Source organism: Mustelus asterias, chromosome 8 (assembly GCF_964213995.1).
Source record: "Mustelus asterias chromosome 8, sMusAst1.hap1.1, whole genome shotgun sequence".
NCBI classification, from domain to species: domain Eukaryota; kingdom Metazoa; phylum Chordata; class Chondrichthyes; order Carcharhiniformes; family Triakidae; genus Mustelus; species Mustelus asterias.
In genome coordinates, this window is record NC_135808.1 from 90,618,715 (window position 1) to 90,640,907 (window position 22,193).

General features: G+C 42.0%; 1 protein-coding gene across 1 annotated transcript in view; it reads right to left on the bottom strand.

The window, feature by feature from the left end:
* scp2a (sterol carrier protein 2a) overlaps positions 1–20,889 on the bottom strand; it is a 103,586-nt gene extending 82,697 nt beyond the window's left edge. The window contains exons 1-7 of the mRNA XM_078218474.1: positions 20,695–20,889; positions 18,855–18,912; positions 17,321–17,392; positions 13,844–13,975; positions 12,240–12,304; positions 6,535–6,661; positions 2,869–2,932 (exon numbers count right to left, since the gene is read on the bottom strand). Coding sequence (XP_078074600.1) covers positions 2,869–2,932; positions 6,535–6,661; positions 12,240–12,304; positions 13,844–13,975; positions 17,321–17,392; positions 18,855–18,912; positions 20,695–20,745 — 569 coding nt within the window. The 5' untranslated portion in view covers positions 20,746–20,889. The remainder of the gene's footprint in view (positions 1–2,868; positions 2,933–6,534; positions 6,662–12,239; positions 12,305–13,843; positions 13,976–17,320; positions 17,393–18,854; positions 18,913–20,694) is intronic.
* Positions 20,890–22,193: the final 1,304 nt, after the last annotated feature.

A 22,193-nucleotide genomic window follows, 5' to 3' on the forward strand; every position in this document is an offset into this window, starting at 1 on the left:
ATTTTCATTGTTCCAAGGGCCTTAACCTGCAGTGTAGGAATCAGAAATGGATATAAACACTTGTGGATAAGGCCTGTTTAAATGACACGATCTTAAGATTTTTAGATCCCCAGTCCATTAAACATGAAAAAAACTGGTCTGGAGCTGTTGTCAGTTACAGTTTTAGGAAAATCTTCTACTTAATTGCTTTGATTCACAGGCAGTGTTGATTAGAAAAAATCATTACCATCTGTTCCTGTTTCAATTGAGTTTTTTTGCAGACATTTCCCAAGGGATGTTATTACAGTTGAGGTCATCATGAATGCATGACTGAGTTTCAAAAGCTACAAGAGTGCACATTTTGACTGACAGTTTAAAAAGGCCATTAAATGATTAGCTGCCTTTACTGAATACAGCCTTGTTTTATAGCATATTAAACAGTCGATGGTACTTAAAATATTTCAATAGGTTTCATGAATCTTGTGTTTTTTCTTAGTATCATGTTTGTATGACAGAGTTCTGTCCTCCACGTGGCTCCCAAGGTTTCTCACATGGATATTGGGTGAATCGGTATAAAGGCGGCATGGGGATGCATAAGACGTGGTTTGGAGGAGGCATGCATTGGCATGGGGGCATGAGGAGTGGGTGGGGTATGTCAGGGTGCAAGGGGTGAGGACTTAATATTTTCTAAATCAACTGGGATGAAGTCCCAGAGAACTTAGATGGGCCTTCTAACCTGTCAGCCTCTGCACTCTCCTGCCCTCATGGCCACTGCAATCCACCTCCAGAGTTGCTGGGTCCGACTCTATCATGCCCCCCGCCCCCCCCAACTCCAGGAGTGATATTGTGTGTGATGGGGCCCATCTTCCGAGTTGGCAAAATTCCCAACTCGAGCTACCCACCTCGGTAGCAAATAACCTTCCCTTATTGTCTGTGAGGGACCAGACACCAGGAGTAAATCACGGAGATGGGAGAATGGACAAGTATTTTGCACTTTTGTTTTCAGACCAAAATCTTCTGGGTAGAACTTGCTCTTCCACGTGGGGTGGGATTCTCTGGCCTTCCCCATGACATCTTTCTTGCAGTGGGAGGTGGTGTGCTGTTTGCCAGCAGCAGGATCAGGTTCTGCCACCAGTTAATGAGATTTCCCATTGACTTCACCCCATGCTGGAAAACCCGTGGCTGGGTGCGCCATTGGCGAGACTAGAAGATTATGCCAGTGTGAACAGACAGAAAGTTCCAGCCATGGTGTAAAGTCCAAGTGAACGTGATGTGTATATGCTTTTTGAAAGGTTGACTTTTTAAGCAAATAAGCAAGTGTTGTTTCCTTACGTTCTGCTAGAGTCTCCCATTGAAACCAAAGCCAATAATAGAACTAATTTCATGGCAGTAATTTATCAGGTTCTTAAACCCCCAGGTTTGAACTGAAGGTGAGAGCAATTCCTGCACATGAGAAAGTGCTTCTGGGTTTCCCCAAATCCTGTATGCAACTAACCTTATGTACCATTGAAAATGACCATCTAAAGGTCTGTTGGTAAACTTTGCTGACAGTTTGAAGTAACTAAATGGGAAGTTTGGATTGGGACAGGTGAGATATTCCCTGCTTAGGTTAAGTGCTAAACCAATGAGTAGATAGAATCCTGGCTGAAGAATTTCAGCCACACCATCATAAAAAAATCTGGCATTAACAAGTTTATTTTTAGGCTTGCATTAACACTGCAAATGAAGTTACTGTGAAAATCCCCTAGTTGCCACACTCCGGTGTCTTTTCGGGTACACTTAGGGAGAATTTAGCATGGCCAATGCACCTAACTAGCGTGTCTTTCAGACTGTGGGAGCAAACCGGAGCACCCTGAGGAAATCCACGCAGACGTTGGGAGAATGTGCAGACTCTGCACAGACAGTGACCCAAGACGGAATCGACTCGGGTTCCTGGTGCTGTGAGGCTGCAGTGCTAACCACTGTGCTACCGTGTTGCTCTCATTACTACTGTCTGCTGGCAAAAGTGTATGAAATCATGCATTTTATATCAAAAATAAACACATAATACACAAAAGTTCAATGGATAAGAACACAAGGACATAAGAAATAGGAGCGGAAGGAGACCATTTGACCCGTTGTGCCTGCCCCACCATTCAACAAGATCATGGTTGATTCTCTACCTCAACTCCGCCTTCTCAAATTATCTCCATATCCTTTAATTCCCTTATAGCACCTAAAAAAATCTATCAACCTACACAGACATACGTCACAACTGCTTTAGTCACACAGAATGCACATCAATAATTCAAACGTTCCGAGGTCATGCAAATACAAGTTAAAACCAAAAAGATAAAATGGTTCAAATGAGGTACTTTGCTTAATCCTTTGACTATTGAACTCTGCAGAGACAATATTTACATAAAATCTATTAAACTGTAATCCTGCAAAGTCGCAAGTAAGGAGGATAATAGAAACGAACAGGGGATTGCAAATGATTAGCGATAAATTTTCTACCCTGGCCGGACATTTGGTCTCTTTTGCTGCTAAAAGGAAGAACAGACCGGGCCGATGACCTGAGCCACATCAGTCCAAACACTGGAGATAAAGCAGTTAGCGTCCTCACCACCCCACAAAAATCTGCTTTCAAAATTAAAATTTAAAGTTAGAAATACCAATATTCATCATAAAGCTTCCTACTTCCAAAAATTCCCAAATTCCAGAATTCCTTATTTCTCACTTTTTTTCACGAATTCTACAAACACTGGGGCGTTATAAAATTCCCTGCTTTTTTCATTCTTGCTGGTCCCCTGCACCTTGGGCTTTGACCCCTCACTCTGATTTCTCAACAAATATAATACAAATATCATTGTCAGTGATTAACCGAAAAACAACCAAAACTTTACTCACGGATTATTTGTGGAATGTTTGTGATTTTTCCAAGCTATTTTGGCAAAGTGCTCTGGTTTAGTACCTGTATTAAAAACAAAAGGACAAACTGTACTGGAGATTGGGTACGGTTCTACAGTGGGAGCAAATTGAATACATGTCAGTGCAATCAAAGACTACTCTCTGCCAACCACAGTTTCTATGCAAGATGAACCTCAATTCAGTTTGTCACGAATTAGAAGTTAATATCATAGAATCCTTACAGTGCAGAAGGAGGCCATTCAGCTCATTGAGTCTGCACCGACAACAATCCCACCCACACCCTATATCACAACTCCACATATTTACCTCGCTAGTCCCTCTAACCTACACAAGCTAGGATACTAAGGGGCAATTTAGCATGGCCAATCAACCTAATCCGCACAACTTTGGACCGTGGGACGCAACCAGAGCACCTGGAGGAAACCCATGCAGACACGGAGAGAATGTGCAAACTCCACACAGACAGTGACCCAAGCTGGGAATTGAATCCAGGTCCCTGGTGTTGTGAGGCAGCAGTGCTAACCACTGTACCACCCTTAATAACAGTGTCTAGAACAGGACTTAACTGACAATGTGCCAAGCTGACGATCTGTCTTGGAATCCTCCTGACGTCCTCACCAACATGAATTCTAGATGTCAGGCAATTGGATTCATTCTATACATCAAGGAACTGAGTGCACTGGTTACAATAAGGGCAACGGGCCTGACACCATTCCAATTGTAGTTTTGAAGTCTTGTTCTCCAGAGCTAGCCACAGTGCTACAGCTACAACATTGGCACTGACTTTACAAAGTGGAAAAGGTCTCAGGCATGCCTTATCCATGAAAAGCAGGACAAATCCAATCTGGTCGATTGCTGCCCAGTGAGCCTATTTTCAATCATTAGCAAGGTGACTGAAGGTGTTGTCAACAGTACTATGAAATAGGACTCACCCACCAATAAGCTACTCATCGATACTCAGTTCGGGTTTTGACATTGCTACACAGCTCCAGACTTCATTGGAACTTTGGTCCAAACATTAATTGGAGGGCTGAGTCTCAGAAGAGGTGAGAGTGACTGCTTCTGACATTAAGTCAGCATTTGACCGCATGTGGCGTCAAAGATGCCGAGTAAAACTGAAATCAATAGGAATCAGGGAGGAAACTGGATGGAGTCATACCCAACACAAAGGAAAATGGTTGTGGTTGTTGGAGGATAGAACATCAGTGCAGGAGTTCTCCAGGATAGTTTCTGAGGCCCAACCATCTTCACAGTTTTAGAGTCATAGAGTCATAGAGGTTTACAGCATGGAAACAGGCCCTTCGGCCCAACTTGTCCATGCCGCCCTTTTTAAAAAAAATCCCCTAGGCTAATCCCAATGGCCCGCACTTGGCCCATATCCCTCTATACCCATCGTACCCATGTAACTATCTAAATGCTTTTTAAAAAACAAAATTGTACCCGCCTCTACTACCACCTCTGGCAGCTTGTCCCAGACACTCACCACCCTCTGTGTGAACAAATTGCCCCTCTGGACACTTTTGTATCTCTCCCCCTCTCACCTTAAACCTATGCCCTCTAGTTTTAGACTCCCCTACTTTTGGGAAAAGATATTGACTATCTAGCTGATCTGTGCCCCTCATTATTTTATAGACCTCTATAAGATCACCCCTCAGCCTCCTACACTCCAGAGAAAAATGTCCCAGTCTATCCAGCCTCTACTTATAACTCAATCCATCAAGTCCCATTTTAACAATGACCTTCCCTCCATCATAAGCCAATAGTGGGGTTTTTGCTGTGGGCTACAAATGGGGATGTTTTCTGAAGAACTACAAAACATTCAGTTCCATTTGAAACTTCTCAAATAATGAGGCAGTCCGCCCTGCAGGTGCGGACCTGCATGTGGAAAGACCTGGACAACTTTCAGGCTTGGGTTAATGTGTGGCAAGTACTATTCCTGTCCCACAAATGTTAGGCATGATGTTCTCTAACAAGAAAGAATCTAGTCATGGCCTCTTGACGTTCAATGGCATTCCCATCATTAAATCCCCACCATCAACAACCCAAAGATCAACCATTGAACAGAACTTAACTGGACATGTAAATCTTGTCCGGAATTTTCCGGTCGTTCACGACCCACTGCCACTGCAAATAAGGATGGAGAAGTTGGCACTCAGCCAAATCCCCATTCGTGGCAGCAGAGAATCCCGGAGGATTCCGGCCCTTGTGTGTATAAGGGAAGGTTGGAGCTCGGAGTTCTGTGGTAAATAGATCACCTTCCAACTCCCCAAAGCCTTTTCAGCACTTACAAGGCACAATTAAGAATGTGATGGGATACTGTACACATGCCTGGACACATACAGCCCAAAAACTCAAAATGTTATACAACATTAAGGACAAAGCAGCCAATTTAATAGTCATCCCATCCAAAATGTCCAACATTCATTCCCTCCTAAGTGCACTGTGGCTGCAGTGTGTACCATCTCCAGGATGCACTGCAGCAACTTGCCAAGGCTTCTTCGGCAGCACCTCCCAGCTCAGAACCTCTTGCGTTTAGAAGAGGCAAAGGGAACACCACCACCATTTGCAATCTAACTCACACAACTTCCTGATTTGGAATTATTTTGCCATTTCTTCATTGTCACTGTGAAGTTTTCTGGCCGCACTGTGGGTGTACACACCCACACCATATAGAATGCAGCAGTTCCAGAAAATGGTTACCTTCTCAAAGACAACTAGAGATGGGCAATGTGGCATGTGGCCTTGTCAATGGTGCCCTGATCCCATAAACAAATAGAAAGAAATGTTATTCAGGCAGCAGATAAGGATGATTAATGTGGAGAATGGGGGGGACAGCCACTGACACATCCAAAGTCAATCTTTTTAGAGCTTGGAGGCTGTTGTTCTGTTTCTAGGAGGTTCTGTGAACGCCTGAGAGCAGTTACCTCAGACACTGCTCCTGGCTTAGGTTTAAGCAGGAGAAGCGCTTTCAGAGAGACCCTCCTCCTCCCTCTATGAGCAACTCTCTCATCTGCTGCCTCTGTTTCACCTCCGTGATAGCCCAAGCAGACCTGCAGCCATAGCCGCCATAACTGGGAGAAAGTAATGTGTTCAGAAGTCTTTCAAACGTGCACTACATATGCGAAAGGTCCAGTGCCATTTGACTCTGACTGAAAAAATTGCTGTCAACTCCTCCAACAACTCGGACCTTCCACTAACTCTACAGCAGCCAGTAGATAGTTAAATTTGAATGATGATTCCATTAGACAGCACTGATGGTGGGGTCTCTCCATGCACATTTAAGAAGGACATTAAGAGTATCAGTGAAGTACAAAGTGGCAGGTTGGGCATTACAATCTGTTCACTGTACATACTTCTGGCACATGCATGGGACACGCACGCTAATGCTTTTCACAACATGGCGGTCAGCGTAGATCAAGCCAGAAGTGATCAGGGGTGCCCCCGCCTACCCCCCGTCATTTTATTTGAACTGGTTCTTGTAGCGCCAGAACTACCAGCTTCACGAAGCCCAATTTTGTTGTCACTTTTTTTCAGGTTACTGCACATGCTACATTTTAAACCAATTTTCTTCAGAGTGGATCATAACTTTAAATATGCCTGCATTGAAATGGATGACATATGCAGAAGTATGTTAGTTATAAGTACCGTATTTCTCCATGTGCTCTTTGCCAGCACTTCCAAATAATTGTGGTGCTATTGGAGCTGCAGAAATCCCATATTTATTAATCAGCACCTCGCAGTGTTTGTCCATGGGATTGGTCCGGTCAGTGAACTGAAAACACAAATGAGATAGAGTCAAACTCCATGCAGGAACACAGCAGAGTTTGAGGGAGGGAACTGATCTCACCCAGATAAAATGGACAGAAAAGTAGGCTGTTGAAATAATAGATCTAACAGTAGGCTGATGAAATAGATTTTTTAAAAACTCCATCAAAGAGTAAACTAATTTTACCAAAAGGTAGAGCTCTACATTCACATAAAAAATCAGAAACAGGAATAAGCCATTTAGCTTCTTGAGTCTATTCCGCCATTCAATGATACTTGACTTGTGACTGAGCTTCATATACCTGCCTTTGGCCCAGATCCCTTAACACCTTTGATTGACTGAAATCTATTAATCTTAAAAGTTCAAATTAACAATTAACCCAGCACCAACTGCTATTTGTGGAAAAGATTCGAAACTTCAATCACTGTTTGCGTGAGAAATGTTTTCTAATTTTAATCTTGAAAGGCTTGGCTCTCTGTTTTTAATGTTATGTCACCTAGACCTGGTGGAACCAAGTGGAGCTAGTTTCTCGAATTGAAAAATAAATACAATAAGGTTTATGGCAGTAAGAGAAAAAAAAAAGTACCCAAAAAAGGATTAAAAAGATCCGAAGGGCTAGGGCAGAAAACAAAGATGGTTGACTTACAAGTTAACAATAGAGATTTTGATAGACTTATAAAAAAAATGATGATCAAGGAAGGAGTGGGTTACTAAGAAATGAAAATAACAATCTTATAGTGGGAAACTAAAGAATTGTAATGCTGCTCACCAAGTATTTTGCCTTACTTAACAGCGGAATAACAGGAGCACCATCGGGGAATATGGATGAGTAATTAATAAACATCAGTACTGTGAAGCAGGATTAAAGGGTCAGTGGAACTTACAAAGTTAATTCACAGTTTTGGAGGTCTATACTGAGGCAGGTTAGAGGTGAAATATCAGGAGGAATGAAGCACGATATTTCAAAATTACACCAAAGGGCTAAAGGAGGCTGAATATTACATCCTTGTCAAAAAAGCAATGAGATAAACTAGCTCAGTTGGCTTCATGTAGTGGTAAGAAAATTGCAAATGATCATAATTAAAAATATTAGCAACACTTTGAAAAGTATGGCTTAATTAGGGGCAGTCAAGACCCAGTCATGTTTGACTAATTTGAATCATATATTGGAAGAATTTAATAAAGGGAATATATTAAACGTGGCATACATAGACGTCCAAAAAGTGCTTAATGAAGTATTACATCAGAGTCATATTAAGAAGATTAAAGCTCATGGCAGCAGCCGTAAATGGACGATTCATGGATAGAAATCAGAGCATAGGAATAAATGGAAGTTTCTCAGATTGGCAACATGTAGCTAGTTGGAGGCAAGAGGGATTTGCAGAGGAAGTTGTCTCATTTTCCACAAATATAAATGATCTGAACATGAGGATAGATGGAATTATATCAAATCTTGCTGGCAATACCAAATGAAAGAAGATGGAACACTGAACAAGAATGCATCATACTACAAGAGAACATTTCTCCCCAATGTTTTGCCTTGTGCTCTTAGGGAAAATGCTGTCTCCATAAGTAGATGAATCACTACGAATCGAAAGGTACCCTGTGTACATGCTGCAAATGGGATAGAGCACCCAATATTAGTAAGTGTAACATGCAACACTAAAGGTAGCATGGGATTCCCACCACATTCTCCTGCATCTTTAAAAATAGGAAGATACCATATTTAATTTGCACAAGCCAACAAGAATAATTTGGTTTGCAGGTTGAATTCTACATAAAAGCATTAAAAGCACTCGACACAAAGCACGATACTTAAAGGAAAATAAAACTGGAAACATTCCACAATTTTTATTCTTAATTTCTTCATGTTGGATAGAAACAACAGCTGTAACTTTCTGGCTGTTCTGCTGGTGGAATCTTCCAGTCCTGCCAACGGTGAACCCTGCTGCGGGTTTCCCGACGGTGGAGAGCGCAAACAACAGGAAACCCCTTCGGCAGAGGGGGGACTGGAAGATCCCTCCGCCAGCCATTGGCAGGCTGCCTCCGCCACCACGAAATACACTGTTTGGAGGGGGGGGGGGGGGGGGGGGGGGGTGGAAACTGGCCCAACATTGAATTGAAACAGATTCCTCATTAATTTTGCAAATCATAACTTGGCAAAACAAATCTCAGCTCACTGTTCAAAGTTCAGATGCACTTACAGAAGGAAAGCTTATTGAGAATTCTCCACTATTTAATCAGCTGAAAATCCTCTGAAGATAGCCATTCAATCATCTGCGATTAAGAAGATAATCTTGGCAAATAATGGAAGGGAAACTGACGAACAGCTGCTTATACTCCAAGAGTTGTTAATACCTTTACCATGTACAATTTAATTAGCAGGATTAGAAAAAGAAACACCTTATATCTTGACTATGTCTAGATCACCCTGATCTGGACCTGTAGACAATTAATCTGACCTTCATTTTGCATTGATAAAGAATGATAATTTCACCATTTTAACTCCAATTATTTTAAAACTGCATAATTGGTAATATATTCAGTGGTAAAGAAGCTTAGGGACTTAAAGGTTCAAATAATAGATCTTTAAGAATAGGACAGAAAGTAAAAGAAAAGCTTTAGAAAGGTAAATTAGAGTTGAAGCTTTTTATATTGAGGCATTGCATGCAAAAGCAAAGAAGTGACCATGAATAAATACACTAGGGGTATCCAACTTTTTGGAGTAAGGGGTAAGATACAACCTCCCACAGCCAGTTAGGGGGCTGATCATGATTAGGAAAAAACATGTAATCATCCATCCATATACAAAAAAACTCCAAGCCACTTCCATACAAAAACAACATAATCATCGAAGTAAAGGAAAAATGTTTCAACTCATTCAGGTCATACCAAAAAAGGCAATATTAATTATGTGGATTTTGGAATCAATAATTTTTTAAAAAACATGCAGATTACACCAAATTGAGGAGGAACGGGATATCACTATGGAGGAGGACTCCACCAAATTAAAGGCCAACACCAATAAACTTGCAAAATGATCATATAATTGGCAAATTAATTTCAATGGAGTGAAGTGTGAGGTAGTGTGTTTTGGCAGAAAAGTAAGACGATAAATTATACTTCGAAAATAAGAACCTCAAAAGGGGTAAGGGGGCAAATGTATCTGAGTGTACAAATACACTAATCACCAATCCAAGTGAGCAGGTTAATAAGGCCATAAAGAAACACATCAAGCACTAGAATTTATTCCTAGAGACTAGTATTAAAAGTTCACGAAATTATACTGAACTTATATCACAGCTTGGATACACCAAGCGTTAATGCTCTGAAGAAGAGTCATGTTCGACTGAAAAAGTTAACTCTGTTTCTCTCTTCAGAGATTCTGCTACATCTGCTGATAATTTCCAGCACTTTCCGTTTTTATTTCAGATTTCCAGCATCCGTAGTACTCTGCTTTTAGCTTGATTAGACCACAGTTGGAGTACTGTGTGCGGATACAGAGGCAATGGAGAAAGTGAAAAAAATTGTCACAGATGATATCAGAGCTGCGAGGTTATACCTATCATAAAAAGATAAACAGGCTGGGTCATTTTTCTGTAGAAAAAGAAAGAGTAGGCCGAGGGGGTGAACAGATTGTGATCTTTAAGATGATGAAAGGTTTTGATATAGTCAACATGGAGAGAAGACACGGGGAAGAGTAAAAGTAGAAGCCATCAAAACAGTCGCCAAGAAATCAAGAAACCTCTTTAGCCAGAGGGTGGTGGGAATGTGGAACTCGCTACCACAAGGAATGATTAAAGCAAATAGTAAAGATACATTTAAGGAGAAGCTAGATAAGAATGAAGGAGAAGGAAATATCAGGTTATGCTGATAGAATTAAATCAGCAAGGATGGGAGGGGGCTACAGCGGAGCATAAATATTGGCCAACTAAACAGGCTGTACATGCTGTGTGATTCCATGGATACACTTGAAGATAACAGAAATGAGAAGTACAGTCATCAGGAGAGATTTATAAAATGGTTAATTCATTTAAGACATTAAGGCAAAGAGACACATCCATTAGAAGTATGAAAATTATGTAAGTGTTTGGAAGAAAATATTGAAGATCATTTTCAATCATTCATGATGTGGCAACTCGGGGCTAGTACTAGGAATTTAAGTCAAGGTTGGGGGTGGGGAATATTCGCATGGTTGTAGAAGTAATGATTTTATGCAAGGGTTATCAGGACATAGAATTATTTACTACAAATGGCTACTGAAGCTTAGTCGATCACAAAATTAAAGAATGAATTACATTAACAAATTTACAAATATAATAACAAATTTGATTGAATTTTTCGAGGAGGTGATTGATGTATAGATGAGGGCAGCGCAGTTGACATAGTCTACATGGACTTCAGTAAGGCTTTTGACAAGATCCCACATGATAGACTGGTCAGAAAGCCATAAACTCATGGGATCCGGGGCAATTCAGCAAATTGGATCCAAAATTTTCTTAATGGCAGCAGGCAGAGGGTGATGGTCGAAGGTTGTTTTGTGACTGAAAGCCTGTGTCCAGTGGTGTATCGCAGGGATGGGTTCTGGGTCCATTCCAGTTTGTCGTGTACATTAATGATCTAAACGTGCAAATAGGAAGTATGCTCAGCAGGACAGTTAGATAAGGTGATTAAGAAAGCATATGGGATACCAGCCTTTATTAGCTGAGGCATAGAATATAAGAGCAGGGAGGTAATTTGGAGCTGTATAAAATGCTTGTTAGGCCACAACTAGAATAGTGTGGGTAGTTCTGATTGCCATAGGGTGTGATTGCACTAGATAGGATGCAGAGGAGATTCAATAGGATGTTGCCTGGGCTGGAGGATTTCAGCTTTGAAGAGAGGCTGGTTAGGCTGGAGTTGTTTTCCCTAGAGCAGAGAAGGCTGAAGGGGGACCCAATTGAGGTGTACATAATTTTAGATAGGAAGGAATTTTTCCCCTTAGCAGAGACGTCAACAACCAGGGGACAAGGGACAGGATATTTAGAGGGGATTTAAGGAAAAGCTCTTTTACCCAGAGCATGGTGGAAATCTGGAACTCACTACCTGAAAGGGTGGTAGAAGTGGGAACCCCTAAAACAATTAAGAAGCATTCAGATGACTACTTGAAATGCCATAGCAAGACCCCAGACCAAGTGAAAATTGGATTAAAATAAATAGATGCTTGACAGCTGGTGCAGACACAATGGACCAAAGGGCCTCTTTTTCTGCTGTAAAACTCTATGATTCTATGAAACAGTTGAAGAAGAATATTAAAAGGGTACAGAGGAAATGCAGATAAATTACGATATCTGCAATGGGGAGTTAATTCTGGCACAGACCCAATCGTTCTGTACTAAAATCTGATGCTATAAGATCAATGCTTTCATGAAGGGAGAGGAAATTACTGGGGGTTGAGTGGAGAGGAAATAATTGAAAAGAAATGAAAGTTTAGTACATGCAGTATTGAACTGAGTAGACTACAGCATATTTAATATTTCAATGTGATGCATCAGTTTATGGGAATGCCAAATTCCATGTCCAATTGACAATATATTTCAGCTACCTTAGAAGAAAGTGATCCTCTTTCCATCTTCTCAAATCCCAAAGCTAGAGTACAATCAGCCAGTCCTTAAAAGATATAAAAAAGAATATTGCAACACTATTTTAAGACAGGCGGGAATAGGAATCACTGAATTAGTTTAATCAATTTGAAATTTACTTGCCTAATACTTGGCATTTATCGAAGATCAACAATTAATACTTTATCTTGACATTTTCAATGCATCCTTTTAAACCGTTTGATTTTTAAATTATTTATATATCATGGTCATTCATTTTTTGCAGGATGCTGTCTCTCAGAACATCTTTAAAAATTAAAACTTTGTCCATGGAGTCACCGGAGGACGAGGGCCTTTGGCGATTGAGGGATTTTGTAAAACTGTTTCGACAAGTCAGGGGCAGAATTCTCCGGTCTCACACCCGCTACCGCTGCTACAAGAACAGGGAATTTGGAACTCAGCCAAATCTTCATTCATCGCAGCGGGACCAGAGAATCCTAGCCATGGCCAAGGTTGGAGAATTCCAGCCTAGATCTTTGTAGCTTAAACACAATCATGATTATGGCTTCTTTGACGCTATGAAATTAACTAATTTCATGCTGTAACGCAAAGTTTGAATGTTAGCGTTGCATTTCAGATGCGTTATGTGGGAGGCTCAGCAAGGCCAGTGGCTGAAATTCTAGGAGCAACAGCTCTTAAAGAGTTTTTTAAAAAGTTTATTTATTATTGTCACAAGTAGGCTTACATTAACAGCGCAGTGACCCAAGTCGGGAATCGAACCTGGGTCCCTGGCGCTGTGAGGCAGCAGTGCTAACCAGAGCTGATGTCCTCACAAATCTACCCTGCAAATGATGAGAATGGCAGCAACGTAAAATAGAAATAACTCCCATATTAGCTTGTATTAAAGTGTGGCTTCTCTGACAGTACTGTGTATTCAGTTATTTATCTATAAGGGAGGATTGCGAAAGGATTGCTGTCTACACCAGAATATGAACTTTTAGGCAACATGAAACTTGCGAGGTAAATTATAGAAAGACAATTTCTATAATATTAAAATAAATACTAAATTAATAAAACTATTCGGATTTTTTTTCCAAGGAGAACTATCACTGTTCTTCAGTTAAAATGGAATCATACCTCTGCTGCCTGCAGGTTGAGGGGAAGAAGGTGGGCGGGGGAGGTGGTGTTACTTGATCCCAAACCTTAATTGATGGCCTGTCATCCCATGCTTGGCTGGCTGCTAGGACGCAGAAGCAATCAATCTGACTATGCTGTCTAATCTTCCCTCTCCACAGGGGGATGTTGAGACTCCTGCTCCTACTACTACAGATTTGTCTTGGTACTCCTCCATAATTCTCACTCAGAAACAGGGAGCGAGTGCATATTTATTCATAATATGGTACTAATAACCACCAAAGAATGATGCTGCCCTTTTTAATATCTGCTCAGTTTACAAGAAGCTCACTTCTGAACTAGCCTGTCTAGATCACATTAATCAATCAGAAACAAATCAATCCAGACACTTCATTCCAATTTAAAAATGCAGCTCATTACAATTATACTGGATTTGGGTTCTGGTGGTTCTTGCACGTATGTTGTGCTGGCTTACCTCCTTGTATCAGCTGCCTGGCCACGAACAGGGCTGTCGAACCAGTGGAGCAGTTGTTGTTAACGTTAATGATGGGTATTCCAGTTGTTCCTAAACTGTGATAGATTGCACGCTGGCCACAAGTTGAATCACCTTCATAAACAGGATGATGGAAAACCATTACTCCAAGACTTAGAGTTAATCAAGCTTACCAGAAACTAAACTAAAAGAGCATTGCACATAAGGCAAGTGTGGTAATTAATCATCTCAGCTAATGCCTTCCCTCTTCATAGCACACCCTCCCTCCAAAATGGCTTTTTTGATTCGAAAACTTGCTCACATTAGGATCTTGCAGGACCAATAGAACATTTACATTCCCAACTCATCTCCATCTCCCCAAACGTTCCAACCCCTGACTCTAGCAACAAACAACTTAGTAATAGAACATGCAAATCTTTAACAACTGGAAACACTAGTATAGTGCGTTGTACCTTAAACACTTGCAGATGACAGCACTGCCACTCAAGTCAGAAAATTGTGGTTTCAAACAGCCCATGAATATAAAGTCTACACTGACACTTGTATATAGAACATAGAAAAGCTACAGCACAAACAGGCCCTTCGGCCCACAAGTTGTGCCGAACGATTTCCTTACCTTCTAGGCTCATCTATAACCCTCTATCTTACTAACCTCCATGAACCTGTCCAAAAGTCTCTTAAAAGACTCAATCGAATCCGCTTCCACCACCACTACCGGCAGCCGATTCCACGCACCCACCAACCTCTGAGTGAAAAACTTACCCCTAACATCTCCTCTATACCTACTCCCCAGCACCCTAAACCTGTGGCCTCTTGTGACAACCATTTCAGCCCTGGGTAAAACCCTCTGAGAATCCACTCTATCAACACCTCTCAACATCTTATACACCTCTATCAGGTCACCTCTCATCCTTCGCCTCTCCAAGGAGAATAGACCTAGCTCTCTCAACCTATCCTCATTCATGAGGGGTCATAGGTTCAAGGTGAAGGGGGGGAGGTTTAACACAGATATCAGAAGGACATATTTTACACAGAGGGTGGTGGGGGCCTGGAACGTTTAAGACTTATCTAGACAGCCATATGAACGGAGTGGGAATGGAGGGATACAAAAGAATGGTCTAGTTTGGACCAGGGAGCGGCGCGGGCTTGGAGGGCCGAAGGGCCTGTTCCTGTGCTGTATTGTTCTTTGTTCTTTGTTCTCATAAGGCATACCACTTAATCCCAGCAACATCCTCGTAAATCTCCTCTGCACCCGTTCTATGGCTTCCACATCCTTTCTGTAATGAGGCGACCAGAACTAGGCACAGTACTCCAGGTGGTGTCTGACCAGGGTCCTATACAGCTGCAGCATTATCTCCCAATTTCTAAACTCAATTCCTCTAATGATGAAGGCCAGTATCCCATACGCCTTCTTAACCACAGCCTCTACCTGCGATGCCGCTTTGAGCGTCCTATGAACCCGGACCAAGATCCCTCTGTTCTTCCACACTGCCAAGCGTCTTACCCTTAATATTATATTCTTCCATCCTATTCAACCTGCCAAAATGAACCACCACACACTTATCTGGGTTGAAGTCCATCTGCCACTTCTCCGCCCAGTCTTGCATCTTATCTATGTCTCATTGCAACTGCTGACATCCCTCTACACTATCCACAACACCTCCAACCTTTGTGTCATCAGTAAACTTGCCAACCCATCGTTCCACTTCCTCATCCAGGTCATTTATAAAAATCACAAAGAGCAAGGGTCCCAGAACAGATCCCTGGGGCACCTCACTGGTGACCAACCTCCAATCTGAAAAAGACCCATCTACAACCACTCTTTGCCTTCTGTGGGCAAGCCAGTTCTGAATCCACAAAGCAACGTCCCCTTGTATCCCATGCCCCTTCACTTTCTCCATAAGCCTTGCATGGGAATAGCACAGTTACATTTCAGAGTCCTTCAGATGGGATGTTAACCCAAGGACTTGCCTATCAATTACAATGATTCAGATGAATCTTGTAGTAGAGCTCATGCCATTATGTTGCCATTGCATGTAGAAAGGTAGAGTTCTCATGATGCCTTGGTCAACAACCACATAATTTCAAACATTGTTTTTGCGATATAGAAATGTGCAACATTACAGAACTTCAAAAGAAATTTATTGTACTTGAAATACTTTGGGATATCCCAGGTAAAGCTAAAATCAAGTTCCTTCCTATGTGAAAAACCAAAGAAAATGTAATTATCTGACGGCCTTCGGCCGAAAAGCAGTAACAGTAAGGAAAATTTACAAGAACTTTAAAATGTTTGGGAAATGTGTGATGGCATTTAAAAATGTTGAAAAGACTTTTAAGAAACTTGTAGAGGGATCAATTATAATTTTTAGATAATAAGAAATACTGGTCCAAATAAACAGGTGACCCGTGACCTGGAAACAACATTAACATGAAGGAAGTTCACGCCACCTCCACACTCCCCAAAAAGCAATCCTGTCCACTTACCTTCTCCCTGTCTGCTCAGTGGCTAAACCTTCAAACTTCCCTACTTTACATCAGCTCGTGCCTAAAATAAGGGGTACGTCCTCTTTTCCTCCAGCACTGAAGCCCTGGACAGAAAGCTTTGGGAACCTGCTGTGCGACACAGATCTCACTGGGACCAAATTGGAAGGGTAGATGAGATAGGAATGGCTGAATTTCCAGGTAAGTAACTACAAATGGTGTGACAATCCAATTCAACTCCCTCTCCATCAGAAGTTATGGCCCATCATCTTGATACCGGAAAGTAAAACAGAATCTTAGTAATCTTTGGATAGAAGAGCAACTGCATCCATCCCAACAGGAATTGATGCATTGCTCATTTGGAATAAAAAGCCGCTATCAGAAAGGTGACCCTGAAGTTGCTGCAATGTTGCAGAACAAATCTTTTCACTAATATCTTTCAGGGAGCAAACTCTGCTGCCTTTACCTGAATGGCCTATTATATGGTACCAGACCCATAGCAATGTGGTTGATTCTTAACTATTTTTTGACATGGCCTAGCAAGCTACTACTCAGTTGTACTCAAGAAAGTGGCTCATCAACATCTTCTCAAGGACAATTTGAGATGAGCAATTAATGCTGGTCTTGGCAATGATGCCCACGTTGTACAAAGAAATATTTCACAGATTTAGATTTGCATTTATATAGCATTTTTCACAACCTCAGGATGTGCCACAGACAATAAATTATTTTTGAAGCGTAATCATTGTTGCGATGTAAAAAATATGAAGGCCAATTTAAGAGTGTAAATTACTTCTAGCAAAGTTAAGGCAGCAAAGTGGAAGCAACGCCAAAGAAATTCACAACATTGTGATTGAATACAACACAAGGCATGTGATTTACAACCTTTACAACCTGGTCTTTACTGGCATTTCCTCCCAAACATTGATAAGCTACAAGATAATGAAATGAAGTAATTGGGTGAAAGAGTTCCCTCACCGTACACATAGCCCACGCAAGCTTGTTCCACAGCAGAATATGCAATGCCAGCATCAGCCAATGCCTTCTGAGCTATAACGGAAAAAAGACAATGAATTTTCTGCTCTGCAGAATTTCTCAAATTCAAACACATCAGTGTTACTAATCTATTAAACAGTTGTGAATCGACTATGACGGTGATTAGAAACAAATGGGCCGGAATTTTATCACCCCGCCCACCACGGGAATCGGAACGGGCGAGGGGTGGACGATGGGAAGGTCTGTTGACCTCGGGTGGGATTTTACGGTTTCAGGACAAGCAAGGCTGTAAAATCTTGCCCATGATCTCACTCGTCAGATACGTATCAAACAGCAAGAGCAAACCATCACTTGCTTATAAGAACCTACTACTGCATTTTATTACATTAGGAGTACTGTGCTATAACATAGGGAGCCAACATAGTTCCTGTAATCACAAAAACCAATCTTTGAAGTCCCTGGCAGGGGTGACACCACGGTCAGCAAGGGTCGAGGCTAGCCGATTGCAATCCAGATGTGCCGATGCCTGCGATCGTGGTTTGCCTAAGTTAGGTTAAAGTCCAAGTTTATTGGAATCATGAGCTTTCGGAGCACTGCTCCTTCATCAGGTAAAGCTAGGGTAGAGTATTGGATCAGGGTAGCCAACGAAATTAAACTGAGGCTTGACCTGATGCAATTTTTCAAAGCCGTCTCAACCTTTTAGTTAAGATGAAGCATTAGATCAAGCCCGGGAGGGGGTGCAATGCCTCATTCTGTCAGCTTGGATCTTGTTTGATCAAGCCTGAGGTAGGATGCAAAGTCTTGTCTTGTCAGCTTGGATCTGGTTTGTCCCTCATGTGGGGACCATGATTGGATTTAATTTGAATTGGCTTTTATGATTAGAATTGAAGTACTTAAAGATACCAAAAGAAAGGTTGATCTGTCGAAGACAACAGGTCTGGAACTAATTGCAGAGATGTGACAGTATAACTGGCACATGCTACAATCAGTTTGAGCATTCTGTCCACTCATAAGATCAAGTGCAGCTTCTGCATTATTGACTTAAGCAAACTTTCTCCCAATATAATGCCTGGTAACCACATGTCTCACCCTAAGTTTTAGTAGTGCAAGGTTTGAACCCCAAGATTAAATTATTTTAACTTCAAATCGATTTCACTATACATTCATTTTAAATATATATCTTATTGACCAAATATTTTATCTGTATGGATAGATCAGTGCAGAGTTCTGTATAGTTTTCCAAATTGGTCCACTTTACATGCTAACCACTTGATATCATCCAGTCAGATCTCAGAAGCATAAGAAAGCAAGCAGCCATTAAACCTGAATCACTGGTCTTGCCTCTGGGATCAACTCCAAACAATGAACATTTCTTATTTTCAAACTTCAATTTTAACTTGTGAAATTCAGGTGTAATTCCCGGGTTTTAAAACATTGTGATACCATGTTTGTTTCAATTGTCCAATTTCTCTGGTTTCACATGTTCAGAACAAAAGATTCAAAATTATTCTAATACCTGCTTCCTTGGCCATGTCGGGATAGTCAACATCTCCCAGAGCCCCAGGCTTTTCAAACTGGTGGAAAAGAAATGACAGATCACACTTTCGCTAAGGTTCACTAACTGATGTCAAGTAGATTCTGTCTGAACTGCCCAATTTCTAGCCAGGAGTAACAAGGCTGTATGAGTAACGAGGGCTAGTGCTGGACCTTAACAAAATGGAGACAGATGGAAAACATTATTTAGCTCTTTATAAATTGAATGCTGCACTTTTGATTCTCCCTGACGATCAGGCTTGCTTGGAGCACTTTTTCTCCCTAATTCCAAGAAATAAAACTACTCTCTGCTCCAGACTCTGCAGCAAAGTTTTACCTGCTGTGTGCCAGCAAAAACAAACTGGCCAACCTGTAATGAACTAAACCTTCCACCAGCTACTGGATATCCCAATCACAGTAAGAAGTCTCACAACACCAGGTTAAAGTCCAACAAGTTTATCTGGTAGCAAAAGCCACTAGCTTTCGGAGCGCTGCTCCTTCGTCAGGTGAGACTTCTTACTGTGTTTACCCCAGTCCAACGCCGGCATCTCCACATCATGACTCCCAATCACTGTCATTGTAGCCTTAAATTCAAAGGCCTGAAGCCACATGCAATTTCTGCGACTTGGAGGAATCTGTTTTATTATACATGTAGCGTGTGAGGTTGTAGCCCTGTTTCACTATATGGGGGGGGGCGGGGGGGAGAGAGGGGGGGTGCACCTCAATGTTTGGCCACATGGTGCAAAGAGTGTTCCAGAGGACCTCCTCACAGGACTGACCCTGGCATGACCAGAGTAGTCACATGTCCAGGCAATGGTAAAGCCTATGCCCAGGTCTTCCTGGAGATGGAGCGTGCAGTGTCCACTGGTCCACTTGGGCCTTCAGTGACCAGTGGACACCGGAGGGATTGGCGTACTTCGCCACCCATTGGAATAAACATTTGATTCAATTTGTTAAATTTCCCTTAATTTTTGTTTGTTACAGTTTGTTTGGGGCACAAATAACATTGAAACAGAGATACATAGCAACCTGGTATAACTTCTTTAAAAAAAAGAGATTTTCAAAAGCATTTTCAGGCTAAGTGTTTAAGCTACAAATAAATTAGAAGAATATTTACAAACTGTCAACCCACACTGGCTTATGGTGGTGGGGGTGAGGAGGGGAAAACTCTATTTATATACCAAATCCCCTGATTTGTGTGACAGTGGAATTGTCATACAATTTTTACAGCACCGAATGGCCCTCATGCTGAGAAAAGCTGATAGGCAGATTCAGGTGTGAAAAGATGAAACTTGCACGGTTTGTGTGGCAGTGAATTTATTTAAGTTTTATTTAGTAGTGTCACAAGTAGGCTTACACTGCAATGAAGTTACTGTGAAAATCCCCTAGTCGCCACATTCCAGCCCCTCTTCCGGCACACTGCGGGGGAATTTAGCATGACCAATGCACCTAACCAGCACGTCTTTCGGACTGTGGGAGGAAACCAGAGCACCCGGAGGAAACCCACGCAGACACGGGGAGAACGTGCGGACTCCGCACAGACAGTGACCCAAGCCGGGAATCGAACCCGGGTCCCTGGCGCTGTGGAGGCAGCAGTGCTAACCACTGTGCCACCGTGCCGCCCTCAGGGGACATGCATAGCATCCTGGCTGCTTCTGTGCTACAGGCATCAGTGTGCAGGCTACATTTAAAGTTATACAAGGAAGGGATTCTGTCTGGGAGACAAAGCCATGGATGTCAGTCGCTTTCCCACAACACATACACAGGGCGCAAACGAACCCCCTCCGTTTTTTTCTCCCCTGTAATCGAGTGAACACAAATACCTTGGTCATTCCCACTCCCACCACAAACACCCTGCCCTTGGCGGCTGCCATCTTCCGCAGCGGAGAGAGTTTCAACAGGAACAAGGTTCAGTGTCAGCAGCGCTGCCCTTTAAAGCTGCACACACACACACAGAGATCAAATAACCCTCCCCGGACAAGGCAGCTCCATATATCCTCCTCAATGCACATTTCATCAATGGACACTTTCCTGCCCATTGTCCGCATTTTAAATGAGATTTACCTCCTTTTTAAAATTTCGGTTGTGCAGCAGTAAATGCGGACTCCCATCCTCTGAATTTGACAGCTCGAGTCTCGGGAATAACGAGACTTCCCTGCGTTTCGTATGTTTTGCAAAGTATTGCAACATGAAATAAAAAGTTACAATGTTTCAATGTAATTTGACGAGGAAGGGAAGTGGAATGAGATGCATTTTTATGTTCCTTTTACAGTGTATTTTGTTTACTGTCATACATTTCCGCATCGTTTGTCTACCATCTACTGGTGGAAACCGGGAAAGGTCCTTAGCTGCTGTCCCATCAATGGGTGAGACGGTGGGGAAGGGATTGATTCCTGTTGAACCTATTTTTGCTCGATTGCAAAATTCACAGTGCGGATAATTAGAATAAAACTCAGTTCTAATACCCCATTCTGCACAAACTGCAGGTTATCTAAAACTCTACATACTCTGTCCCCAACAAAATCCTGCTTAGCAATCATTCCCACCTTGCTAAATGTGCTTTCTCGTTTTAAAAAAATACAATTTCGAATTCTTTTTCTGGCTGGATTTTACTTTTTTAAAAACATATTAAGACTGGAGGACTGCCAGCCAGCCACAATATACAAACTTGCATTCCACCCAAGTGGGTTGAAAAGGAACAGACACTCAAGCCCCCTAAGGAGTGTGAAAGACCCCATCCACTGTTGGTTTTTGCACGATACTGAAACTTTTCAAAAGTTTGAGATGAGACATCAAAATTCAATTACCTGTTCAAAAAACATGGATTAATCAAATTCCTTTGGAATAGACATCCAGCAGGATGTCTAGATGTACGCGGCAAGTTTTTTACACAGAGGGTGGTGGGTGCCTGGAACTCGCTGCCAGGGGAGGTAGTGGAAGCAGATACGATAGTGACTTTTAAGGGGCGTCTTGACAAATACATGGATAGGATACGGATAGAGGGATATGGTCCCCGGAAGGGTAGGGGGTTTTAGTTCAGATGGGTAGCATGGTCAGTGCAGCCTTGGAGGGTTGAAGGGCCTGTTCCTGTGCTGTAATTTTCTTTGTTCTTTGTTTGACTTTAAGAATTGTAAAGTTGTAAAGTTTATTTATTAGTCACAAGTAAGGCTTACATTAACATTACAATGACGTTCCTGTGAAATTCCCCTAGTCACCACAGTCCGGCACCTGTTCGGGTCAATGCACCTAATCATCACGTCTTTCAGAATGTGGGAGGAAACCGGAGCACCTGGAGGAAACCCATGCAGACACGGGGAGAACG